A 22,958-nucleotide genomic window follows, 5' to 3' on the forward strand; every position below is an offset into this window, starting at 1 on the left:
GCCACCATGAATACATACACACAGTTACACCTAGGGGCAATTTCGTCTGCTTACCCATATATTTATCTAGACAGTGGAAGGAAGGCTCATCAGCTGAAAAACTGTCTACCACAACTAGGATTACGGTCATAGCTTGGTGATTATATTAAGCATCACTTCACAAATCCTTGAAAGTCATTCATCATGGAATCTCACCAATATTTAATGTTGACCTCTAGGTATGGGCCAATCGAAGGCATATTTATTTTGTCTAAAACTGCTGGGAGATTCCTTTTTTACAAGTAGTGTTTGTAATGTAACAAGATTTTGAAAATCATATTAACAGTCTTTTGTATGGCAATAGTTAGATGAAAGGGCATTGGCTTTATGTGTCAGGACTCAGCCCGAACTGTTGGCCACGTGCCTTTGTTTACCTTCCTCGTCACGTGTCTGCCCCGCCTTTGTCTGCCCCTCCCTGTCTCCACACCTGATCCTTATTGTGTCATCATTGTCTGTTTATATTTAAGTGAGCCGCGTTGCCGATGGCAGCGCAGAATCATTAGTTATGTTACCCTCCGTCATGTCTAGTCATTGTTAAGTGTCGTCATTTGTATTGTTTAGTTATCGTCTTTTATGCCTTTGTCTCCATTATTTATTAAACCCCTTTCATTTGAAGCTATCCTGCATACGGATCTGTCTCCTTCCTCCTCTGGTTGTGACAATATGGGGACTATGCCCCAATTTAAGTTTCTGTGGTCAGTGCAGACAACAAAAGGTTGTTCTGCTCCCATGAGCCAATAAGATCATGTCTCTGTGTATGTCAGTAGTGATGGCTTAGAATATCTAGGGGGGATATAACAAGTCATATAGCAGGTCCAAATGTTCCTCCTCCTTTCTGTTATTGACTGCATTATATCCTTTCCTAACATTTTAGCTGCTCAAACACTGAAGGAATAAGGGACAAAAGATACCGATAAAGTCCATTACACTAAGTAATGAGTTAGATGCCATGTCTTCCTTCTGGGTCACTTTTTTAAGCTATGTTGTATGTTTAAGTTGTTCACATTACAGAAATTATTATATTTTTTTTTAAAAGGTTTATTAAATGTTCAGCTTTATTTATAGTCATGCATGAATAGACACATAAGTATGTTTTATTTTGAACATTAGTGTTCATGATGCTGTAAAGACATGTGGACATCCTATGATTGAATCTAAACTAATCCTTTAAAAAAAAAAAAAAAAAAACACTCAGAAAGCAATGGCTGAAAATTTTGTGAGTTATTGATCTGTTTTCCATAGATTATTAAATAATATTTCTAAATAAATTGAAGGAAGATGTTTATATTATTGATGGCTGATACACTCAAGTGCTCTGTACCAATGATTCCTCTATTTTAATTGTAGTAGCCTGTTTATAGATATGTTACTGTTGATAACATTACTGTCATTTTGATTTGTTGTATTATACTTCAATTATAGTTTCACTCCATTCAGCTGTCTGTCTTCCTGTCTATTACAACTGTCTGATCACGTTAAAGGAGCGAGGGCTCATCATCCTGGCTCTTGAATGAAGTTTTGTCATGTTGCTTATCTGTATAAAAGCTAAGGCAGCAAAGCAAATAAAGAGAAGAGTAAACCCTTTTCAATGCATGAATGAAGATCAAGGTCATCCAAGGACTCTTTAATGGCTTGTAGTATATGCTGTATATGATAAAAAGGTACAGTTACACAGTGTATGGGCATATTTAATGTACAATCACATGGTGAGGCATGCATGAGTCAAAGCACTGAGAGAACCTACAGTATACCTATATTGACTAATAACTTTCAAAATGTGTGTTTAAAGTCAGGGTCATCTTAGTACAGTGGGCTAATTGGGGAATTATTTGACTACTGTGCACATTTTCTTACTTTACTTTTCATAGGTTGCTGGTGTCAAGGCCCAATAGTGTGCTGCAGTCTGTGGTGATTGTTTCTCCTACTTGTTTCCCGTCCAATACCTGATTCAGTGCTTCAATATTCTGAGAGATGATAAATGGTTCCATGGCCTATAGAATCCCAAGCTTCTTTACTGTCGATTAATACTGAAACTTATATGTGATGTCTTAAAGCTGTAAGACAACAAAGAGAAAACATGTTTTGCACTGGGTGATGTGATGAGACATTTTCCTTCAGCTGAAGCATAGCTAAGCTCTCTGTTTTTTTCTCACACATTCTGATGTGGTTAACCTGGTATTTCTAATTTGCACCGGTTCATGAACTCGAGTCTCCTCTCTCACTGGAGCCAGGGACTAGAGCTGGATTAAGCATCTCTATAGTAATATTCTGTTGAGACAAATGTCAAGCTCATTAAGGTGCCTGAAGGTAAATTCTGTGTCAATATTTTTCTGAGGACTGGTTCATTTCATCTATTGCCTGGAGCTATAGTGTGAGACTAGAAGGTATACTCTGCTGTAGCATGTTGCCATTCTTTTGATATTATCAACCAATCTCTGGTCTCTTTTCCCTCAAATGGTGATTGAAAATGTTAAGAAAAGGTCCAGCAAAGAGACCGAATTGTGATCTGTCCTTGTCAGACCATATGCCGGTATTCTGAACTAAAGCAATTTATTGTCTGACATCACAAAAAGGACTTAATGTATATAACAATCATTGCACTGTAAATCTGAAATATTTTGAAGGTCTGAGCAATAGGAGGGCAGCTGAGACACCATAATGGGAGAAAGTGCAGGAGTAAATGCTAGTTGTTAGAGTTGAGTTCCCCTAATGTGGCATGGATATCAGTAATTTACTGTTGTTGCTCTCCAACAACACTCCCTTGAATGTTGACAGCTTGACAAGCTCACTGTATCCTGAGGCATTCACTTTTTGCCACAATCTTTACATAGTCAGTGGATGCAAGAGCAGGAGTCAGTTTACTGAACTAAAACCCAGGCAATCAAAAAATGGAGAATAACAATTGCTTAATGGCAAAAGCATAACAAAACATAACAAAAAATGGGGAATAACAATTGCTGAATGGCTTAATGTTTAATAGCAAAAGATGGGTGTTGAACAAGCAAGGAATCTGCTCTGAGAGCGGGTGTGACATCACTTCAGGACTGAGTACCCAGACTGGACCATATTGCGTATTGGAGATGTGGTAACTCAGGGGTTAAGGTGTTGAACTACTGATTGGAAGGTTGTGAGTTTGAATCTCAGGGCCACCAAGCTGCCACTTCTGGGCCCCTGAGCAAGGCCATTAACCCTCAATTGCTCAGCTGTATAAATTAGATAAATGTAAGTCGCTCTGGAAAAGAGCGTCTGCCAAATGCCATAAATGTAAAAATATTGCGTTCTTCAAGACCACACACAAAGCAGAATCCATAGGTCCCTCCAGAAGTAAATACCTGCTGAAAACCCAAGACACTGCCTTTGGGTCAGATGACAAATCAGCCTTCCACAGAGCAAGGGCGAGTTTGTACCAGACAATCAGAGAAACAAAATACAATGATACACAAAGTACCCACAGACATTTTCTACATGTCTTGTATGTCATGTATGTGGAAATGCATATAGGGCATTACTGAGTACAATGAATGCCAAGAGTTAACTTGTGAAATGCTACTTGTCCTTACAATACACAGGCCTTACACCTTCCTGGTCACATGTTAAAAGACATTAAAGATATCTTCAAGATCTTCCAATGCCAGGAAATTTCCCTTGTGTGCATCAAGGTGACTACTGTACTATATAGCATGTGCTAGAAAAGTATCTGGACACCTGACCAATTACACCATTTTGTGTTTATGGAACATCACATTCCAGATGTAGTCCTTCTGTTTTAACAACCTTTATTATTATGGCATAGCTTTCAACTAGACATTGCATTTCTCAGCCAATGCACAGCCCAAATTATTAGCACCACCCATATTAAACTGCTTACATGCTGTTTTGCACCAGGGGCGGTTCTAGGCCTTCTTTATGGTGATTCCAGCCCCCCTGTCTGTGATCTCAGATTTACTTTCATAAATAAACAATAAAAATTACGTTAAAATGCAGGACATGTCGTCGATGGGAAAGAAAATTATTTATCAGTTTGAGCGTGCGTTGTAGTCTTTCAAAAGTGCATCATCTTCTTTATTTGAATGGAGAAGCACAGGTACGCGCAGCGTGCACGCGCAGTCAGAGCTGGAGGCGTTTATCTATAACGTTAATCGGCGGAAAACTGCAAAGACGGCAACCAAAAGCAGTGACATTTCACTGTTCTTATTACCAGAGTTGTAGCACACACAAAATATTAATGCAAACAATCCATACAATACTAAATAAAAATAACATTTATTGATTTGGTCTTTGTCTTGTGAATATTTTTCTATTAATGACTGCATTCATTGGACACACTGTTCGTAGAGAATGCACACATACATGAACTGATCTGATTTAAGACTGGCATCATTACAACATGTATAAAACTTTGGTGTCACCGGTTGCCATTTTAAATAATACCGTAACTTCTGGCTTATTATGTAGTCATATAATATATAATATAAAACTCTTCTTGTTTTAAATATTCACTGAGGGCTAAAACAGCCTAAAGATGAAATCCTAGAACCGCCCCTGTTTTGCACACCATTTTTGCTATCTTTGCACATACTGTCTAAAGTCAATTGCTGTGTATTCCACAACTCATTTAAATTCTCATCAAACTGCTGCTATTACATTAAGTGTAGATATGTTTAAATAGAACCCTCTTGTTCGGATTTCTATATTGTTGCACAATGTACAGTACAATATGGAGAATTCACACTGATCAGCACTGTTTTCGTGTATTGTTGTGTAGTGGTTTGTATGAAATTTGTGTTTGTTTAAATGACAATAAAAGATTTGTGACTTGACTTCTTGACATGACTAAATGTTGGAATGTGCCTGTGGGGAATTTGTACCCATTCATACACAAAAAAGCATTTGTAAAATGTCAAATGAGAAAGCCTGGCACATAGTCCACATCCCAAATTGGGATTGAAGTCCAGGCTCTGTTTAAGCCAATTGGGATCTTCGACACTTCTATCTTGGCAAAGCATGAGTATCACTTTGTACACAGATACTCTATAATTCTAGTACAGGTTTGGTTTTGTTAGGGGAACTATTAATGCCACGGCATACAAATCCATTCTAGACAATTTTGTAAATCTGTCTTTGTGGCAACAATTTGTGAAAGGCCAACATACTGTATGGCAATGATCCTCAGATGTCAACATAGTGATCATCATGAAGCTTGGACACAAAGCAAGGCCTTATGAAGAAAATTTTGAGAGAAAACATTGTTGGAAATAAGCCATATAAATGTCATGGTGACACACAGCAAACATAGAAAGGCAGTTCTCTTTGTTTTACCTTTCAAAAGGACAAGAATTCGAAGCAAGCAATTTCACAGATCATGCATTTACAGTACTTATGCATACTCAGCTCCATTCAGGGTGTGATGCTACAACCTAAGAACCATTCAAAACCTCTTAAGACCTGTCAGGTTGGATAGGGATTGTTGATTTTGTTCTATTTCATGTCTCACTGAAGATTTCTATTTGGATTCATGTTCAGGTTCTGCATGTCCCGGGTATCGTTTTGGGACATGAAGTCACTGATGTGTTGGAAGTTTACCCTTTGCCCTAGTTTGAGATCCTATGTGCTCTAGAGTAGGTTTTTCACAAGGATGACACAATATTTTGGCGAGTTTCCCAGTCGCTTCTATCCCTGCTGCTGAAAAACACAGTCACAGGATTATGCTGCTACCAAGCATCATTGTAGGAATGGTAATAGCAAGGTGATGAGGTGATAAGGTACAGGTTATAGATCCCAAACTTGTTTCTAATGCATGCCTTTTATCAAGGGTTAGTAAAAAAACATCTGATTGGTGGATGGCTGCAGTTTTTGTTCTTCTGGTAGATTTCCCATTTTTTCTAGAAAGGACCTTCTAGACCACCCAGATTTAACTTGTGCTTCTTGATCACTACTCTGACTAATGCCGTTTTCCATTCTTCTCTAATTTTGGCTAGGTGGCCAGGTCTTTGAAGAATGCCAGTAGTTTCATTTAAAGGTAGGGGTACTTTGTAAAGTAATCATCTTGTGGTTTAAAAATAACTTGATAAAATAATACTTGTGTAAATATCTGGGTATGCCTTGTTTTGCAAATCGATTAGAGCTTTTTCGTCAAAAAAGATTGGTCTCTAAAACCACACACTAAGTATGATCATGTGTATACAGTATCTTGACACCAGGATGATTCATGTGTTCTTATACTACTCACACAGCTTCACCAGTTTGACAGATGGGCTGCCCAGATAAACCTGCCCATCTAATGTGATTGATGAAGAGTGCTAGTGCATGGCTAACTGCTACAAACTACAATATTGAAGTAAATGTAAAACTAAATTGAAACGGTCATTGCTGAAAGAAATGACCCAGATGATGGTGAGAGTAATTACACTAATCAGAGTAGGATGCTGGCCAAGGACACTGATTATGTTCTCTGGAAGGTGCTAGAGGGCAGACTTTGGACTAGGTGAGATCATAACCGTACAGTGGTGCCAGAATGAGTGTCTAGTGCTAATAGCGATTTACCTGTTAGTAATTACTTTATGAACATTTAAAAGTCAAAACAAAGTATTATATGTAAACTTGGTGTTACCCTTTACAAAACACAGACTGAAATATTCCTGCAAATATTGAGCACTACAGACCAGTGCAAAATCGAAGGAATGTTGAATGCAAAATTTCCCAAATTCTTTAATATGAATTTACGATCCATTTTATTAAGGATCGTGTCACCCACACATACCACACCATGACTATCCTCTTTTAGTAAGAAACAAACAAGCAAAATCTAACAATATGAAATGTACTACATATTCTGCACACACAGCATGAAACTTTATGCTGTCCTTATAGGGAGTACTTGCTCATGGTGTGTGAAATGAGGGAGATAGCATCAACTCCAAGGTGACAGTAGCAGCTAGGTTAGTTGCCTTGCAAAACGAGAATGAGAGTTACACTTCCAGAGAGAACTGTTAGGAAACATTTCAAGTTGCTTGAAGTGCACAAACCAAAAAAGCACACCCTATAAATAAATAACAGATGTTAGTTTTCACATCATTGTATCTCCTTCTTAAACATTTGTGCTTGTTGATTACAGCCAGAGGGGTTAAATAATTGAGGGTTGCTGAACAAATAACCATGCTAGTTATTATCAATCAGACTCCACTCTAATTAAAGTACTCTTCTTTTCTTTAGTACTGTACCAGATGCGAGCATATTCGCTAAACACGTAATGTCCCTAGAGATCTGTCTATGAGGAACCTTACAGACTGCGAGTGTAAGACTAATTAAAAATGTTTTAACGCATTTAATTCAGGCATAATCTGTACAGTTGGAGTAAACAAGTCCAATTCTTTACATGTTCAATTAAATGTAGTAGCATGAATGAATTAAGTATGTATGTGCAAAGTTTTTTCCTCGGTCGTAGCCCTAATGAACCTTAAAATGGCTATGTCTAAATAATCCAAGGGTTTACTGGATAAACACTTGGCCTTAGTAGCTGATGTATAACATGCACATCTAGACTAAATCAGCACACCTACAGTACCTTATACAAAACCTACATGTCCAAAAAAAAGTCTGCTATAGGCAATAGGAGTACAAACCAAACATAGAGAAACATGCCGAAAGTAGGGGGTACATACAGTATACAGTAAATTGTATTTAATTCTATTTTTGCATGAAAGCATGGCCACAGTTAGCCAATCAGCTTTTAAAAGATGTACATGAGGTGCTGTCACAGTATTCTGGATTCTTTATGGTTGTATGTAACTTGGCAGGATCTACCCACGGCAGACCCTATTAGCAATAATTGCTTAGACTCAGTTTGCGGCTTGCAACTAGATTATTATGGTTTTATATCAAACAAGCAACCTGCCTATGCTACTTTCTCTCCAGAAGCATGTCACACCAGGACCCTTAATCGTGTGATTTAGATCCACCCTAATGACCAAATGTACAATGCAAAAATATAGTGTAACTGTTGCTTAATGCAGTTATTGCTGTCACATTACCCTTCTTTTGTATGAATGTCGCACTAATGATAAACAGATGTTGCAGTCAGAAATCTGACAGCCGATCTTGAAAACTGCACCGTCAATGGTAAGAAAATTTCTGGTAGGTTCATTTGGGACTAATTTGTGCCCCCTTTTTTGCTTTAAAACATAATCACAATGTTGACAAGTTTCTCATCCATTCATCACACCTGACTTCTTGTAAAACTTATCAGGCTCATCCTTACCAGTTAGCTAACAATCTTGTTCTTAGATTCTCATTTACATCATTAAATTTACAATCATTAACATTACTATTAATGTTTTCATTTCAAAAGCAAAATATATAGAGTATATAATGAGTCACAGCAAAGGATGTTACCCCTCCCTGCCAAGAGAGGTCACTGCTCACAGAATTGTAATTCATTTATCCACATTCTGTTTACATAAGCACATGGCTATTGCAAAGTGTTGCCAATACACAATACCTGATACCTGTTCTGTTTTTGACTCTTTACCGTTATATGTATCTACTAATTTAGACTCTGTTTCACACTCTACAGAATCTAGTTCATCACACATTGTTAATGCATAAGCTATATTTCTAAATATAAATTACTATTAGTAAGCAGAATAAATCTCTGTTCTGTACATGGAAATGCATAGTGGGTTAAAAACCTTTGTGTGAGACTTACAACAACTCCAGTGTCTGTGATTGCCTCTCGGTAGGTGAAGTTGCAAACTGCCCAGGCCAGATAGTAAGTGGACATTCGGGGTGTCCTGTAAAAGTGATTGGTGACCCAGCCATCCTCATCCAGACTGGATACTTCAATAGGCATGTTAGAGAGGGACTGGTAAGAGGCATCATGTCTCAGTCTCACAATGAAGGTGGCTTTGTAAATTGGCTCATCAAAACATGGGAAAGCCTTCCTCGCATGAGTTGGTGAGAACTGGGTCACAGCGAGATACCTGTGAAGTGGAGAGAAAGTGAGACAAAAGGGATGTTTGACAAAAGGTGATGGTGAGATAAAACAATTTTGAGAGAAGAAATTGAGAGACATAGAATTAGAGGATCTCAGAAAGATAAGAAGAATCAGGACAAGTGAGGACAAATAAAAAAGAGTGATAAGGCAAAAGAAAGAGAGGAAATAAAAGTGAATAGAAAAAACCCTGAGTATATGTCATATATGTCATATTAAGCTGCCATCAAGAAATCTTCAAAAAAATTATTCAATATTATATATATATATATATATATATATATATATATATATATATATATATATATATATTTTTTTTTTTTTTTTTTTTTTTTTTCTTGAGGAATAAAGATTTTATTGAAGATTTCTTGATGGCAGCTTCATTTCATGTACTTTTTATACAGAATAAAAATATACTGTGTTCTTTAAAGTTCAGCAATAAGAATATATGCAATAATGAAAATTACTGTTATTAATTATTTATTATAGCCATATAATGTACAAATTATAGGCTGTTACAGAATAAAAATATAACATTTTTCACAAAATATGCACATATATATATAAATATAGGATTTCAGCAAACACCGCATTAACCATCAGCCCTGACCTGGATAAGGATGAGAGCAGCTGCAGATTCTTCTATTTTCACCCTGATTTTCTCTCTAATTTAGTCACGGCCAATTCCCACCCATTAGGCAGCTCTCGCCATCACACAACAAGCATGTGAAGTCAGCCAACCGTATCTTTTCAGACTGCTTGCTCATGCAACATTATGGGGTGGGTGTAACATTCACAATTTGACAAAAAGAAAAATGCTATCTACCCCCTTCTGCATGCATGAGTTCACACATGACCATGACTGGCTAGTGTCACTGTGATTGGTAGGACAGGGATGTGTGGCATACTCTTTCTCTTCTATCAATCACAACACCACCACCCAATCATGGGTGCATGCCAACTCTCCCTTCCCGACCACATAGGCAATTTTGTTCTATTGGGCTCCTGGCCACAGATGGCTCTGGATTTGAACTCACAATTGCTGGAATCTGCACAGCTACCGAAGAATGTCAGATAGATAGTAAAAGTCAAGGGAAAGTGTGGGCTGAGAAGAAGCAAAGAAATGAGACATCCAAAGCTTCACTTTTTATAATTAGCCCTGCCTTGCATTAGTTTCGCTTGAATTAGAAACTGTCAGGAAACGATTCCTGAGCAATTACCTTTCTTTTGTTGCCATATTGGGAAAAAGAGGGCGAATAAACTCCTGCCCACATCATAGCCAAATTTTTTATTTAGTTCTATACAGTATAATCTGATTTTAATTATTTTGTGCATATTACTATGATGTTATTTTAGTATTTTAGATATTTCCACAATTTAGGAAAGGAGGAGTGTATTTTAAAAAAAAAGCCTTCAGTGAGTGGCTGGTGAGTGGCTAGGGGTAATTCTCCACACAGTCGTAGCAGCTCAGAAGCTGACAGTTTGATGGAGATTCCCATTAGGGCTCTCCAAAGTAAAAGTTAAGAGCTAGTCTAAGAATAAGTGGAGGAAATGTGGCTTTCCCTCCCAGGAGATTTGGATCATCATCTTGCTAGGAGATTGTCACTACAACTCCAGAAAAAAGCAAACCAAGGAACACTAAGCAGATGTGAAAGATGGCGATGGTAGTGTGTGACATGCTAAACTGAGGGAAGTAATTGCATGGATTCCTCTGATCCTCTGAGTATAGTTTCATGCACAATATATATATTTTTTTATTCTTACTGCAAATTGAAAGAAAATATCTGGGGAACATGTTTTTGTTAACACTACAACATTCTAATCTCTAAGAAAAGAAATGTAAGATTGAATACAGTGTAATGTAAGAGTCAGTCACCTTCTTTTAGTTTCTTACACTGATGTATATGTAGATACAGTAAAGGACACCTCTGTCTCTGTTCCTATCTGAATCAGACAAACTTCATAAGTAATCTGTACTGTTAATATAATAAATAAATACAGAGAAAATAAGGTTTATTGTGGATTAGCTATAGATGTATCATTAAACCTACCTTTGCGTTTTGGCAAAGTAAGCTATCATATCTTATTATTACTGTGGAATAGTGTCCGTCTGGCTGGTCTAGCGTAGACGCCTGATTGGTGGAGCGATGCAGACTTTGCTGTCCATATGGCAGGTTCTCCTACATTACTAATATGTTTTTCACTTTGGCTTAGACCCCAAATGAGCTGAATATTTGTGAACCACAAAAGTCTGATTAGGTAAACGTCAGAGAAATGAGCTGTTAAACCACATTACATACCATAAAGTGCTTCCTCTTGGCCATATATTGCATTACATAGGACATAAAGACCATTAGGCATTTCCCTATGTAGTTTACAATATGTATAGCAAGCCATTTCTCTGGGCTTGATGATCGCAGTTACTGTAGAAACAGCCATAAACAAGGCTGATGTCATTAAGTCCTTGTTCTGCCTGTTATGGATAAATATTTTTGCTGTTATGTTGGTATTATTAAAGGTTTTTTTCTACTGTAAATTAGATCTTAACAGCAATTGAAAATCCAGGTTTGAAACATCCTATTATTAGTCCTTTTGGGGTTTATGGGTCTTTCATGGCTTTAACAGATATGTTACTGGACAGATTTTGTTTTTAATAAGAACTTTGTATACAGGCAGAATTGCTATGTGAGGGCAGATACGCAATTGCAATACTTTAGTTGATGTTATAACCCTGTAAACTCTTTGAAGCAATGTCTACAGTTATTAGAGTGATTTGGCATGTCAAGAGTACTTGTAATACTAGTTTACCATATTTACTGGAAAAGGTTTATTTGGCTCTTCAGAAAAACTCATAATTGGCCAAGCCACCTGAGATGATTACTTGCTAGTGAACCAGTGTGTATAAACTCAGTCGGTTCCTGTAGATTTGGATGCAGGTCTTCATTGGCATTGATGTGAGAGTCACAGGGATTTTAGCCCGAATGGCAAAAGAATTCTGGGATTTGAAAGTAGCAGCTAGGAGCAGGCCTGTGTCAAACCATTTGCCAACATCCTCTTGTGAAACAGAAAATGCCTGGGGCTTCCCATAGCCCAGAACCCCTGTGTTAAACTGGGGTTTTTCAAACTTAAGTTTATAGCCAGTTTTTGCTCTACACTGCATCCTAGACAAAGTGCTATATGTGTATCAATATAAAGGGGACTGACTGTAGCACGAATGGTCACCAGGGTCAGCTGATGCATGGGTGTGAAGTGTCTATAGACTCCATTAGATGATGTATTAGAGCAATATGGAATACTAAAGTATAAGCATTGGGTTCAAGAATAGGCCAGATAAAAATAAAGCCTGGACATGTTCCATGTGCTTTAAATTAGTGTTTTTCCAGAGAGTGGTTTTAAATAAGCTAAACAAAAATAATCATAGCATGTGTTATATAATTGAAGTTTGCATAAACATTTTCAGCACCGAATTGATATCAACATAATTTTGAGCATTGTGTTTTCTGCAAGTCTTCTACGCTCAATATCCACCCTTGTTTCTTTTTTCACTCATCCAACTTTTAATCTTCATGTCAACAAACTAAGTGAGGGTCAGATAAGCATGTTTGGTCTATAGATCATGTACAGCCTGTCATCCCAGAGCACTTTGCTCACAAAAGGGAAAAACAATATCAGAGTGTTTTTATGTGCTTTCTAGCTGTGATAAACTTGAATCTCAAAGAGACCCTGAAAGAAAACCAAAACATGTCAGATGTAAGACTGTCTATTAAAGGCAGCGAAAAATGCCCAAAACTATTTTAAATATAATTCAGTCACTATGCAAAATATAAGGCTGTCTAAATCAGCTTATGTTCTGTTTATAAGAGACACTTCATCATAGGGATTGTCTAGATGATACTGGCATTGGAGGTTTGAATATCTGATTTGAAACTATCTAATCCTGTAGAATACTTGAGGGACACAGCCATATTAGAGAACTTTGGGTTTATCTGATAGCTTTAGGTTTTGCAAACTGTATCCAAAACAGTTCGATAAAATAAAATTCTCTAGCAAATCAACTGACATTATACGCATCTATAGGCAGTCTAAGCCAGTCTAATTTTTCTATTGGCTATTCTCTCTCTCTCTCTCTCTCTCTCTCTCTCTCTCTCTCTCTCTCTCTCTCTCTCTCTCTCTCTCTCTCTCTCTCTCTCTCTCTGTGTGTGTGTGTGTGTGTGTGTGCATGCAGATGGTGCCCTACAATGGACTGGCATCCAAGTCAGGGTGTATTCCCATGCTCAAATCTGAGATTTTTTAGATTTCTTGCTCTCACTTCAGTACATTAAACCCTGACTAAATAAAGAGGTCACTGAAGATGAATGGAAATTTCATAAATTACTCCCAAAATAGTAGTTCCTTTACTCTGTGGTGAGGAAGTTTATATTCCATATCAAGTTAATCTGTATTTACATTTGAATGGCTTCAAAATATTCTCCTTTACTCTGATAGAATGCAAGAGCATGAGCTTGAGTGCAGAAGAAACGTCTGTAATATGCACATGCTGCTGTCTCTTATGTAATTTGGGAGAATAAGGCAGCTACAGTATATTGCTATTGTAATCTCTATGATAACTCATATAAGCCTATTCTGCTGGGGGGTTTTCAGCATTTACACAAAACTTTGTAACAGTTGTCAGGTCAGACCATATTACAGTATATAGTCAGTGATAAAGGTGACCGGATATCACAGCAACCCAATATCATGTAGGAAACCAAAATATCATTTATATATTGCAAATGCCCAACACCATTAAAGTACAACTTCTGTCACATTGACACACTCTAAAGCCTAGGTAGTAGAAAGGACCCTCCAATGGCCAAAAGTATTCAATTAACCTTGACGAGCATGATTATGAACATTTATTCATTACGGCAAAGCCATAAACCTTGTAAGGGAATTAACTCGAAAACAATTTGTGTATTATCAAGCTTGCATAGAGTAAAATTCTGAAAAAAGTGAACAGTTTTTAAATATCTAGAAGTATGAAGCAACCAAACACATAAAAACATTCCACTTAGTTTAGATTTTTCAAAGTAGCCTTAATGACGTTTCCTTGTGTGAGGCCCTTTACTGCTTTTCCAACATTATTTTTTAGTATTTCTATTTCTATTGTTTCATTTTTGCATAAAATTCAATATATATTTAAATATATATTTGAAAGATATATATTTTTTATTACATTTAGATCCAATTAGCAATAAATCAGGAGGATAATTGCACGGTCCAAAGTGACAAATCCCATCTGTACTTATAGAAACATTTAAAAAAAATGATTAATTAAAATTGAACTGCACTCTCTATAATTCTTTTTACAATTGTGTTAATTCAACTATATAATGAATTGTGTATATGGCCTTCATCTTCTTACTACCTCTTAATTTCTACACACACTTAGAATGAATCAAAATACACTTAATTACCTTTTCTCTCCGTGCAGTATGTACGAGCTGCGGAAGAAGCCCAACAGTTCATTTTCAATTTGAGCTTCAAATGTGATGTTGATCTTGTATGTTCTAAGTGGCTTCATTTCTCGGTGCAAAGTGATGACGTAGACCTGGTTGGGAGCGTAGTGGAAGTGACGGTGGATCCTCATTGCACCCGATTTTTTACTATCTGAGTACACAGCCACCTTATCCACATCCAGACGGTCTGCATGTAGCACAATGAACTTGGTAGCGTTCACACATTCAAATTCGATGCTCACCTTGCCAGAGAAGGTATAATTGTCCATGTAAACAGAGAGTTGGAGGTCATAGTGACGTGGACGTAGCGTAGCCGGTAAGCGTGAATGTCGCCATGGCTGCGAGTCTTCCCCTTTATGCTCAGAATTTCCGTCTCGCGACTGATTAGACCCGGTACCAGGTAGAACTACTCTCTCACTGCCACCACTGCATTTCTCAAAGCGGACACCCAGCATCACGGCAATGGCTGTCACAATGATGAGTGTGAGGATGGAGATGGCGAAAGCAAGAACAAGTCTCTTGTGCACAGTGATGTGCTGTTCGGTGGTCCGGGGTCGTACCACCACACCGTCCGCCCACTGGTCGGACAGCGCCCGGCCATTCCTCATGCTCAGGTCCTCAATCCCCATTGACACTTTGAGTCACTGTAAAGAAGTGGAAGACAACTGCTTGCTTGCATCAGCTCATGGGAAACAGCATGCATGCAAAATTGTTTCATAGTTTTAGTATGTGTAACAGTATTATAGTCAAACCGAGCTACAACATAGAATTATACATATATCTACCAACATCTAAAAAAACATGCCAACAACATGGAATTAATAAGTATTTACCCCTGAGGTAAATTAAGCTCCTTTTTAGATAAATTATTAGCATGTAACCAACAACAGTAGCTAACTACAAATAACTAAACATACAGTTGAAGGTAAGAATAGGAAAGAAATCACAAAAATCACATTTATGAATGTGTTTTGCTGTTATGCATTTTACAAATGCATTTTTAAAGACGTTTGACATGTTTTTTAACATGTAAATATAAATATCACTGTAAACGATAGGCAATTCATATTTTATGTCACTTTTTAGATTTCTGATATTTTTCTATTTAATTTACATTAATCTCTATGATTATATGAACACAATGTACTATACAGAAATATATCATATTTTGGGTTAAATATTCTACTATCTGGATACCATTTTAAACTTTAATGGTCCAGACAGAGCATGCTGCTATCCGTCCTGCTGCTATGCTTAATTAAAGTTAGCATTGCATGAGGGAAATAATACTTTTTGTTATTTAATATACTTCCAGTGCATATATCTCATATGGCCACATATCTCATTTACTCATGTAATTTTTTTTAAATGTAATTATAGACTTTGAGAATGTAAGGTATGAACTTGCCTTGGAAATGTAAAACTGATTAAGGAAAAATGTATTCATTATTATTTTTTTTTTTGCAAAGCTGTTGTGCGTTATTACTTTGGTGCTTTGAGCATCTATGTCAAGCTGTACAGTAATACGCTTTATGCAGCACTGTGGTTCAGTTTTACCCCATTTCTTTTGAAACTGTCAGAAACTCACAAAGGTCCCTCTAATTCACCCACAATTTCATAATCCTCTGTAAAAACTAACTCACAAACACACACCCGCAGCTTCTGTTTTAAACACAGTCTTGAGTTATTGTGGGATGTTAGAGATTGGTGAGCTGCATATCATGATGCTCCCACCCCCGTGCTTCACTGTGTGTATCATGTTCTTGGGATTATATGTATAACCTTTCTTTCTATTTTTATAGAGAATATTTTTTAATAATAATTCTAGTTTGTCTAGATGTACAGTCATGTGAAAGATTTAGGCTACACAAACTTTAAATACTAAGTTCTTATTAGCACCTTTTCAAGCCTCTTCTGATATAATTTAGAATTCATAGATTCTACGATGGTGAGCTGTTATGGTGTCCAAATAATTCAATTTTAGACTCACATTATGCCAGAAGTCTTGGCCTTTGTCTCTGTGGTCAGCAAAGGCAAGTGTAGGTCCCGTGATGATATATTAAGTTTTTTGGAGACTTCTTTAAGCATCTTGCAGTCCGCTCTTAGGGTGAATATACTTGGACGGCCTGAGCTAGCTCTGTTGGCAGTTGTTTTGAATGTTCTCCACTTGTAAATGGTTTTCGGACTGTAAAATGGCTCATTACAGTTTCTTTTGAGATCTTTTTATATCCCTTACCAGACACGTAAGCATCGACAATCTTCTTTCTGAAGGTCTCAGAGAGCTTTTTGGATCTTACCATGGTGATAGCTCTCACTTCGACAATTAAGAGCAAACCAAACCAAATATCTGTGTTTTAAATAAGACAAGCCTGCTTCAAAATGCTCTGTAACAATGTTCTAATGTAATTTGCACCTGATGTGATACACCTTTAGGTCATTTTGAATTTGGATTTCTTTCTTTACAGATCATTAAAAAAGGCTTTTCTTTGGTTTTATTTGTTTATTTATTACTTGAATCATCCAATAGTGTTAAAATATATATTAAAAAAAACATAGGTTTTCATGAGGTGTCCTATTTTTTCCACATGACTGTATCTCTAGGCTTCTTTTTAAGCACGGTTCCCTGTGTAACTGTTGTTTCTGCTGCTTTCAGTTCGTCCTGCAACTCTTTTCACATTACTGTTGCGTTTTCTCTTACTAGCTTTATCGTGCTTCAGACCACAGACCACGTGCTTGACTTCTTTTATTTTGCACCTCTCTGGGAACAATTATTCATGAATTCAGTTACTTTCTACCTGTGTATTATCTCTATACAGTAGTTATACCGACATAAATGTTTAAGGGCTTCAGCTGCTATAGAGTTTATAGAGTCAAGTGGTGTTTAATAGTATTCTCCCTAATAACCTTGGAAAGCTTTTTCACCGTCACAATGTTTGCTACTTGTTGCATGAATTTCTTAATTAGTTTCTAAACATATTTGTTTTTCCTTCATTATGTGTGTACATTTTAAGTGGGCATATTCACTGGGGATATTATATACACTTCATTATTTAGTAATGAAAACAAAAGTGTCTAAATACTTAATTCCCCTCACTACCTCTCCCATAACCTCTCCCATGTTGCTAGCTGTTTTCAAGTCATTAATACCTGCCTTGTAAGGTGACTCAGTATGTTAAATAATAAATAACCACTCTTAACAACTGAAAGAATCTTAAAAGGCAGACCATGCCAAACCAGCTGACTGAAACTAAACATTTGAAAATCTCTTTTTCCCCAATCTTTAACTTCTACCTAAACCCATTGTGGCTTGTACCTTGGATGCGGTGCCAACCCATCGTAGGCACACACACACACACACACACACACACACACACACACACACACACACACACACACAAACACACAGAGGAGAATTAGGAAAGAGTTTGAATGGACTGAAATTTCTGCTAATTTTTCAGTCTGAAAGCCGACCGAACATCTTCATCTTCTGGAGTAAATTCTACAAGACTTTACGAGACGGATAAACGATTCATCTTACAGAGCATCTTCAATCTGTGTTCTGATGATAGCTATGGAGAACGCTGCCTACAATTAATGTTCTACTGGGATGAGATGGTGTGACTGTAAAGGCCACAGCATGTGATTTATATTAGGCTATACTATATATTCATATAATCATTCAGTGAGCCCTATCGATGGGGAAACCCTTGCGTCCTGGAACGTACCCTTGCGTCCTGGATCATTTCAGGATAGAAATATTTCATGTGATAAAGGTGATCAGTTAGAATAACTTCGGAAGCGTTGCAGTTCCCTTTCATGGGACAAGTTGACCCAAACAATTACAGCAAAAAAAGCCCCTCGCAGCATAACACAGCCTCTTTATTTTCCTTTCATTTGTCACCCGTTTGTACAGTGTATGTCTATTTTTAGCGTGCGTGCGCATTTCTCTTCCAGTCTGTGTGATGTGAATTGCACCGCGCACAGGACAAAAATGAGCGACAGTGTGGGAAAATAAAGGAGGAAAGGAGAATATTGTTATTCTACAATAACCGCCTTAACACATGACACTAGCTAACGTGAGATTATTCTGCACATCACAAGTTTATTATTTATTCTATATATTCATTTATTTATTATTTTGCACCTGCACGCATACTCAACCACACATTATCCGGTGTTAGACCAGGCTGCTTAAAGTCATCGATTTTTACATATGTTGCAATCTGAATGAGATTCTTACCAGCGCCGTAACTTAACGCAGCATCGCTTCCAGTTCGCGCTGCTGCTGAATCCTCGGCCCCGCCGCTCGCTCTTTAGCGCTCACATCCGCCTGCAGCACGTGTGGGGGGGAGAAACTCTGTGCGTTCTGTTCCGTGATCAGCGCGCGCCCCTGTTCACCACTGGATCCCGCATCAGCGCACGAGGATTAGCGTCGGGGTTTTGCGTTGCTGCATCCCGCGATCCCGCTGCACATGAACCCTGCTGCCTTTAGATCATCCGCTTCATCTGGGGGAGAGAAAGAGCTCGTCGTCTGTCTCAGTCCCTCTGACTTTCTCTAGTTCTCTATTGTCGGGCACAAACATTAAATGCACTTGCTTCCCTCTGTCTCCCTCAACCCTTCTGTCTCTGTCTCTATCACTTTGACTCTTTTTCACTCCTCCCTCTTTCTCTCTTCCCCACTGTCTCTTTCGCTCTCTCTTTATTTTCTCTACTGATCTCATAGCCGCAAACACACTTGTTTACACATTCTGTTTGTATGTGTGCGTGCGTGCGTGTGTGTGTGTGTGCGCGCGTGCGTGCTTTTGTGTGTGTGTGTGTGTGTGTGTGTGTGTGTGTGTGTGTGTGTGTGTGTGTGTGTGTGTGTGTGTGTGTGTGTGTGTGCGTGTGTGTGTGTGTGTGTGTGCGTGTGTGTGTGTGTGTGCGTGTGTGTGTGTGTGTGTGTGTGCGTGTGTGTGTGTGTGCGTGTGTACGTGCGTGCTTGTGTGTGTGAGTGTGTGTGTGAGTGTGTGTGTGTGAAACAGCGTGGTTGAATTCTCGAATCTAATTGGTCAGGAGGTGTGGATTAATTTTATATAACAGCACGACTCGCACAGCTATTTCCAGCTATAAGATAAACGATAGGTTCATATTCATGCGCTGGTTCTAATACGTAATTGTTTCTATAGTAACAGCTCACACACATGGACTTGTATGGAAGCTCCATATAGAATAATAAACAAATTTTATAGAAGACATACGTAACTGCGTAAAATCTATGCATATATTTACTGGTGTGGATTTTGTTACAGTCACTGCTTTGTAAATATTCCTCTCATGAGAAAGTCTTCAGGACAGAATAGTTTTTTGTTCTTCAATATTTCAGTAAAAGGGCTTGGAATGGTGTAAAGGGCTTGGAATGGTGTAAATGATTATAACACTTAACAGGATAACACTTAAGCCTTAACACCATCCTGTGATATATTGATGGTTATATAAAGCGATTGATTTCAGTTATTTTTTCCAAATTTTGTACGTTTCTGTGAGAAATACTTCATTTTCTGGAAAAATTTCAGGGTTGCCAACACTTTTGGCCATGACTGAATATAGTAGCATTACAGTTCCTTTCTCTGGAACTAAGAGGTCCAATCCTGTCCCAGCATAATAATGTCCTTGTGCAAAACGAGAGCCCCATGAAGACATACAGTGTTGTACAGTGATCGCCAGAGTTGGAGTAGAAAACACTACCAAACTGTCCTGAACTGTGCCCCTGACCTCAAGCACTGAACACCTTCGAGATAAACTGGAACTACAGTACACCCCAGACCTCCTGACTCAACATCAGTGGTTGATCTCACTCACGATCTTGTAACTATATACAGAGAGAAGAGAAGGAACTCTGGGATCTGCTTACCACCTCATCTTATGGCATAGGCATGGATGGCTGCCAGAGCTGATTCTAAAGTGTAGGGCTATATTTTCTGCTCAGATTCAGCTAAATATACTGTAGTAAACAGCTAATGTTATATATTCTGTATTGTCATAGGGATACAATATACACCATACTGTATCTATGCAGTGCATAATCTTCAGTATTGCTTGTACTTTGTGAATCTTATGAAATAAAACACAGTGTGCCTTGCTGTTATAGAGAAATAATGAATGAAGTGCTAGTGTATGTGGCCATGAGATGATTTTTTTGTTTTTGTTTTGGGTCTTGCATTATTCTTATTCCTTTATTCCTCATTATTCTTTTTCCAGTACAGCTTGCAAAGTGGTACACATTTTTCTTTATTAAAGAAAACATTACGTTTTTGTCAATTTATAAGGTGGTGCTGTATAACAAATTATACAAAATGTTGTTGTTGTGGAACATCAAGGAATAACTCAGTCTTTGCAAAATAGCCTTGCAAAAGTCTTAATCCTTCAAAAGTCAACAGATTTGTTACTCAGATTGTTCTAGGCAGCATTTTTATTGCAAACCAAGATGCTCTTTGAAGACAATTCATTATTTGTCAGCAGTTCTTTTAAAAAAAAATGCTGTGTGCATAAGTACAGTATCCAACCCCTTTCACACTACTTTTTGATTGAACTGTCTTGTGCTAAATAACAACTTTATGTCTGTTAGGGGAAGTTCAACACAGCTTTGTACACTGTTTGGGAATCACCTATTTTGGAGAATTACTCCAGGTTCTTCAGGTTGGTTGGATGTAGTTTGTTGAATGCAGTTTTCAAACAGTACACAAATTCTCAATGGGATTCAAATCTGGGCTTTGATTTGGCCGTTGTAGAAGATTCACATTTACATTTAACCGTCCCTGCTTCGCTAGGGCAGAGAGTTGGGACCATAGTCCTGCTGAAAAGTAAAGTTTTCTCAAGCATATTTTCTTGTTATATAACCCTATATTTTGCTTTATACTTTCTCCCTTCACTTTTGAAAGAAGTCTGGGTTTTTGAGAATGGAAAGCCAGCCCAGAGCATATCTGTGCCACCGGAACATTACCCTCTAGTGATGGTGGAAAATAAAGGTTAATTAAGGTACATCTTGAGTTAGGTTTGTACAATATATACATATATATTTTTAAATAAAAAAATACACCTTTATGCTTACTTATGGCTGTTCCTCAGCAATGAATTCTCTATAAGTATTATGTTATGTGAGGTATTATTTGTTCAGAAAATAGGAGCTGTTTTAATATTTCACAGGTGAAGACCTAATATATATCGACTGTGTGCTTCATAGGAAAATATTTTTTATCTAAAACTTTAACGTAGGGGTAGAATATTTATATAAACTGTATAAAATGTTACTGTTTTTCCTTCGACATACTTGACCAGTAATCAATTATGAATTTGATAATCCACTTATAATAAGCAAATAAGCAAAAAATATTGACAGGAAGAATATGTAGTACTCATTTCTTTGATAGACAAACCTGATATGTTTCAGGGGGTTGAATACTTTTGCAATTTGTTGTATGTTCTAGCAGCTATTTAATGCAATAGCTCACGAATACTCTGCTTTTCCCCTCTTGGGGACTCAAAACCCAGGAATGTAGCATAATACCTTTACTGGTAATGCTTCAGACTGTTTCTCTTGAACTTTGCCAGCTTCAAGTGCTATTTAACAAATCCATGGATTTGGTGGAATTTGTTTCAAGCTTTTGAATTTATTTATTGCCAGAGCTTTTCCCTTCCACACTCTCAGCACCTGACTCTTATGAAAGTCCAACCTGCCTTGAGTGTACCATGAAAAATTGTGTCTACAGTTTGAAAAACTAATCAGCTCCTTTGTCAATTCAGCAGTGCTTTGGTTTAAAGGCTCTTAATGTGTTCATAGTACTTGTTAGAAATATTCAAAACCAATACAATAATTTGTTAAGGGTAGCCTAAATTAAAATTATTTACTTATAAGGAATGGGGGGGCACGGTGGCTTAGTGGTCAGCACGTTTGCCTCACACCTCCTGGGCTGGGTGTTCGATTCCCACCTCCGCCTTGTGTGTGTGTAGTTTGCATGTTCTCCCCGTGCCTCGGGGGTTTCCTCCGGGTACTCCGGTTTCCTCCCCCGGTCCAAAGACATGCATGGAGGTTGATTGGCATCTCTGGAAAATTGTCCGTAGTGTGTGTGTGTGTGTGAGTGTGTGTGTGTGTGTGTGAGTGTGTGTGTGTGTGTCTGTGTCTGTGTGTGTGTGTGTGTGTGTGAGTGAATGAGAGTGTGTGTATGCCCTGCTTGGCACTCCAGGGTGTATCCTGCCTTGATGCCCGATGACGCCTGAGATAGTGACTTCCCGTGACCCGAGAAGTTCGGATAAGCGGTAGAAAATGAATGAATGAATGAATGAATGAATGAATGAATGAATGAATGAATGAATGAATGGCTTAAAAGGAATCTGACGCATCTCCAAAATTATGAAATGGTTCTCATTGCAAAGTCATCTAATAGTTAAATAGTTAG

The 22,958-nt window shown here is 37.8% G+C and overlaps 1 protein-coding gene across 1 annotated transcript in view; it reads right to left on the reverse strand.

Moving 5' to 3' along the window:
- The window catches only part of LOC113647232 (thyrotropin-releasing hormone-degrading ectoenzyme), a 152,069-nt gene extending 132,774 nt beyond the window's left edge, over nucleotides 1-19,295 (reverse strand). Inside the window, exons 1-3 of the mRNA XM_027153864.2 lie at nucleotides 18,767-19,295; nucleotides 14,485-15,170; nucleotides 8,744-9,017 (exon numbers count right to left, since the gene is read on the reverse strand). Coding sequence (XP_027009665.1) covers nucleotides 8,744-9,017; nucleotides 14,485-15,155 — 945 coding nt within the window. The 5' untranslated portion in view covers nucleotides 15,156-15,170; nucleotides 18,767-19,295. The remainder of the gene's footprint in view (nucleotides 1-8,743; nucleotides 9,018-14,484; nucleotides 15,171-18,766) is intronic.
- Nucleotides 19,296-22,958: the final 3,663 nt, after the last annotated feature.

The sequence above is a fragment of the Tachysurus fulvidraco genome, chromosome 19, assembly GCF_022655615.1.
Source record: "Tachysurus fulvidraco isolate hzauxx_2018 chromosome 19, HZAU_PFXX_2.0, whole genome shotgun sequence".
Taxonomy (NCBI): Eukaryota; Metazoa; Chordata; class Actinopteri; order Siluriformes; family Bagridae; genus Tachysurus; species Tachysurus fulvidraco.